We start from the raw sequence: 4,193 nt of genomic DNA on the forward strand, positions 1-4,193 counted from the left end.
GGGGCTGGGGGAGGGGAGTTGTTGCTGGACCCTGCAGGGGCTGGGGGAGAGGAGTTGTTGCTGGACCCTGCAGGGGCTGGGGGGCAGGGCTGGCCTGATGCTGGCTCTGCATTGACTTAGGGAGCACCCCGATTGTTCCGACCCCCACTTGAGGTTTTATGGGGCCCCGTGGGGGTCTGTGGGACAGGCAGGGCTGCCAGCTCCTTTCTTGTGACAGCAAAGTGCTCTCCGTGGTCTTGGCTCACCTCCACGGTGACTCTTGGTCGGGCCCAGGAGGGTGTCTGTTCCTGGCTCCCAGTTTTCAGAGCCTTCGCTCCAAACCAGGCACCTCGGAGCTGAGTGAGTGAATCGGGCCTGGGGAGTCCGCCGGCCTGGCCCCCACGGAGGAGGGCACTCCCCGCCCGCCAGGCTCCTGGAGACGCGGAACTTGGTGTGAGGTCCTGGGGAGAGTGACCTGTTCCAAGAGCCAGAGAAACAGTTCCAGCCCTTGGCCTGGTAACCCCACAGTGGGCTTCCTCTCAGTGCTGTTGGTGATGCCGTGGGGGGTGGGAGGGGACCGGCCTGCAGGCAGAGGCGTGAGCAGAGCTGCAGGGCCGGCCTGGGGCTGCTGAAGAGGGTGCCAGCGTGGGCTGTGGGCGAGGAACCCACGGCTGGCTGGTTGGGACTGGGTTGGTTTGTCTTCCCGGAAGGGCTGCGGATCACTGTGGCGTCTCCCGGCCCCTGGGGGGACTGGCCTTTCCCAGGGCTGCATCCTTTGCGCTTTCCTGCCTGAAGGGTCACTGACCAGGGAGGGCCCTGGATCCCATTGGATGGTAGGCTTATGGGGACCAAGAGATTCACGCTGCTGTCAGAGACAGGACACGGCAGGTCTCAGTCGACATTCGGGGAGCACAGGCAAGCCCAGTAGCCGAGAGTGGGCCTCGCGGCAGGCAGGTTGAGTGAGGCATCCAGCCAGGCCAGCACCCTTCCCACCCCGCTTCCATTCACCCTCGTGCCTGGCACCCTGACGGTGGTCAAGTGGCCCCCTTCCCGGTCACTGGACCCGCGCTGTCTCCAGCTGCACAAATAAACTTCATGGCTGTCTGTGTGCATCTCTTTCCTTCGTGTGAGAGACAGGCCGGTCCCTGCTGCCCTCGGGTGGCCCTTCTCAGTAAAGCTCGTACAAAGCTGGCAGGCCGTCCCTGTCCGTCCTTCCTCACCTCCCTGAACGTCGGGGCTTTCCTTACTGAGGTCACCATGGTGAGTGCGCCTGGCGGCCTGGGATTCGCCCATGGGGGGGGGGACATTGCCCACGCTGCTGTTGTCCCCGCCCAGCTCTGTGGGCAGTGAGCTCCTCAGTTCTGTAGGCAGTGAGCACCCCAGCTCTGTGGGCAGTGAGCTCCCCCGTTTTGTGGGCAGTGAGCTCCCGGTTCTGTGGGCTGTTAGCACACTTGGGAGTGACGGTCCTGTAGAGTTAGCTCCAGGCCTCTGGTTCGTCTCAGGAGCTGCTCTCCGAGCTGGCAGTGAGGGTGGTAGAGACAGTCTCCAGCCAGCCAGGCAGAGAGGATGCCGTGTGTGTGTGTGTGTCGCACATGCGCGCTGCGCGGGTACCAAGGTCTCTCAACCAAGTTCCAGGTGTGTCAGCCACGTGCCCCCAGGCCAGCTGCCGCCTCTCGCAAGCCCCGAGTGCGTACACCCTGCTTCGTTGACGTGGATGCACGCAGATAAATGGGACTTCATGTGCTAACGTCAGCAGCAGCACTTCCTTGCTGTCGGCCCACGGTTGAGTGAAAACCTTCCAGACATTTCTGTGGTGCCCCGGCTCAGCATCTCAGCCCGGATGGAATGTGGCCATGAAAGGACTCTTGGACACACGTAGCTTGGCCTGTGACTGCCTCAGAGTGGCCTCGTCTGCATCCTCTGTGGGGGTGGGGGGGGTGTTGCTTTGAGACTGGGCGGTCAGCAGGGTCCAGCAAGGAACGCCGACAGTGAGGCGAGGCTGTCGAACAGACATGCTGTGTCCGGGACACACAAGGGGGCGGAGTCAGGAGACAGCGCCTGGGAGCCCCGAGAGCAGCATCGGGGAGCCCAGTGGGTGCTCTGTGCTTGCTGCTCAACCACCCCTGCTGCCAAGCCGCATGGGTGTCAAGCCAAGCCGTCTGCAAGCCTGGCTAGGGCTGAGGGCTGGCACTGAGCTGCCCTGCCTCTGGCAGCAGCAGGACAGAAGAGGGGCTCAGACTCTTCATTGGTCGTGGTGGTGCCTGTCAGCAAAGCTGCTGTAGGGACAAGCCCTTTGCCACATGGGCTGGCGCCCCGGGGAACTCCAACTGCACATTAGTTAACGCCAGCCTTCACCCCACCCCCGCCACCCTGGAAATCATCCCCGGTGAGGCAGCAGCCCCAGAGGTGCCAAAGCACCATGTGTTTCCGGGGTGTATGACTGCAGCTGTGGGGCAGGCCCAGGGGAAGCAGGCCCGGGAGGAAGCCGAGGCCCACAGGAAGGGCCAGCCTCTGGGGGCAGGGCGCCTTGCTGGCTCTCAGGGCTGCAAAGGACGCAGAGATGCCAGGCAGGTGGCTGAACACGTTTGGCGGATGTGTCACCCCACTGCCCTCCTAGCAGCCCCCTCCCTCCTCAGGCCACGCACTCTGGTCTCAGCCCACATGCGAGTCTCCTTAGTGGCTCCAGATATGAATGTTTCCCTCCGCACTGGCCTCTGGGGTGTTGGTGCCCACAGCACAGCCTCCTTGCAGAGGGACTCCAGCCCCCCACCACACACACACACACACACTTTTTTGGAGTCTGTAGGAGCATCCTTTAAAGATAACCTTCGGTTGAAATCTGCAGGGTGCTCTTCTCCGTCGTGTGTGACTTGGCCTCAGTTCTGTTGCTTCTTTCACCCACGTGCCACGCCGTGAGCCTTGCCAGCACCAGCTGGGTGGCCAGGCACCCTGTTGCCGCCTTGTTCGCAGGCTGTGCTGTCATGTACTCGGTGTGGCTGAAAGGCTTTTCTCTCGCCCACCTTGCCCGGTCTCTAGGGATCATGTTCGTACAGGAGGAGACCCTGGCCAGCAGCCTCTCATCCAGTGACAGTCTGACTCCTGAGGACCGGCCCCTTGCCCAGGACTGCTCCGACTCCCTGGAGTCCCTCCCTGCGGGCCAGGTAATGCCCCCGTGCAACTGGGACGTCATGCTCCGAGCGCTGGCTGCACTTGGCGTGGCCTGAGCGAGGCTCTCAGGCAGGCCCAAGACTGAGGTCTGTTGACTGCCGCTCCCCTTGGGTGGGGAAACTAGGTGACTCGCCTGGGAAAGGCAGCCCAGAGGGCCCCGGGACATTGGCTTGTGTCCACTGCCTCGCGGGCTACTGCGGGGCCATGGCCATGCCGTACTAGTGGGTCACAGCCCTTGCTCAGCCCAACAGCACCCTCGGATCTCTGCTCCTCCGCCAGTGAGAGCAGGTGCCCTAGTCCTCTCTCACTCAGATGGTTAAGGGTGGCACCAGGGCTGCCTTGGCTCATGGCAGCTCTGCCGGCCACAGCCTGCCCGAGTAGACGCGCAAGGTGGCGCATAGAAGGGCTCAGGCAGACACACGTGAGAGCCCCAGACGTGCTCTTGAGCGAAGGGTGGAGACAGCACGCGTGGGCCGGGGCTGTGGTGACAGGTGGAGGCTGACTCCGTCTCTGTGCCCTCAGGCAGCTCCCGACCATGACGTGAGGGACGTGCAAGGAGCTGTCGGGGGTGCCAGGTAGGAACCGTGTCAGGGCATGAGCTGCACCCGGCTAGCCGCCCCGCCCACCGCTGCCTGTGAACCAGTGGACTCTGTTAAAAAGCTGCTGACAAGCCCTTCTGAATTGTTCCCCTTGTAAAAGAAGCATGTATGGACTGGGCCTGGTCTGTTTCCATTCGCTTTCCCGACGGCCTGCCTGACACCGGCACCCTAGCCCAGGGCTTGGACCCGAGCCTGCGTGGCCACAGCCTGCACGGCAGAGCCCTGACCTGGGGCTGCTGCTTTCCGTTTCTAAGACCATCACAGGGATGTGATGGCAGCTGCGCCTACCACTGTCACCCTGTGTCGCTGCCCACACACACAAGCATGCCAGCCCCTCCTGCACACGCTGTCCTAGGCAGGTGGCCACAGGCCAGGCCACCCCACCACCCTGCACAGGGAGGGGGGGGGGGGGGGGGGGGGGGGGGGGGGGGGGGGGGGGGGCGCTCG

At 63.6% G+C, this 4,193-nt stretch overlaps 1 protein-coding gene across 1 annotated transcript in view; it reads left to right on the top strand.

Moving 5' to 3' along the window:
* NISCH (nischarin) overlaps positions 1-4,193 on the top strand; it is a 25,043-nt gene that overhangs the window by 14,892 nt on the left and 5,958 nt on the right. Inside the window, exons 14-15 of the mRNA XM_045297416.1 lie at positions 3,016-3,140; positions 3,670-3,708. Of these exons, the coding sequence (XP_045153351.1) occupies positions 3,016-3,140; positions 3,670-3,708 (164 nt within the window). The remainder of the gene's footprint in view (positions 1-3,015; positions 3,141-3,669; positions 3,709-4,193) is intronic.

This window comes from Echinops telfairi, unplaced genomic scaffold (genome assembly GCF_000313985.2).
Source record: "Echinops telfairi isolate 266 unplaced genomic scaffold, ASM31398v2 ScPeMD7_7420;HRSCAF=8458, whole genome shotgun sequence".
In the NCBI taxonomy this organism is placed as follows: Eukaryota; Metazoa; Chordata; class Mammalia; order Afrosoricida; family Tenrecidae; genus Echinops; species Echinops telfairi.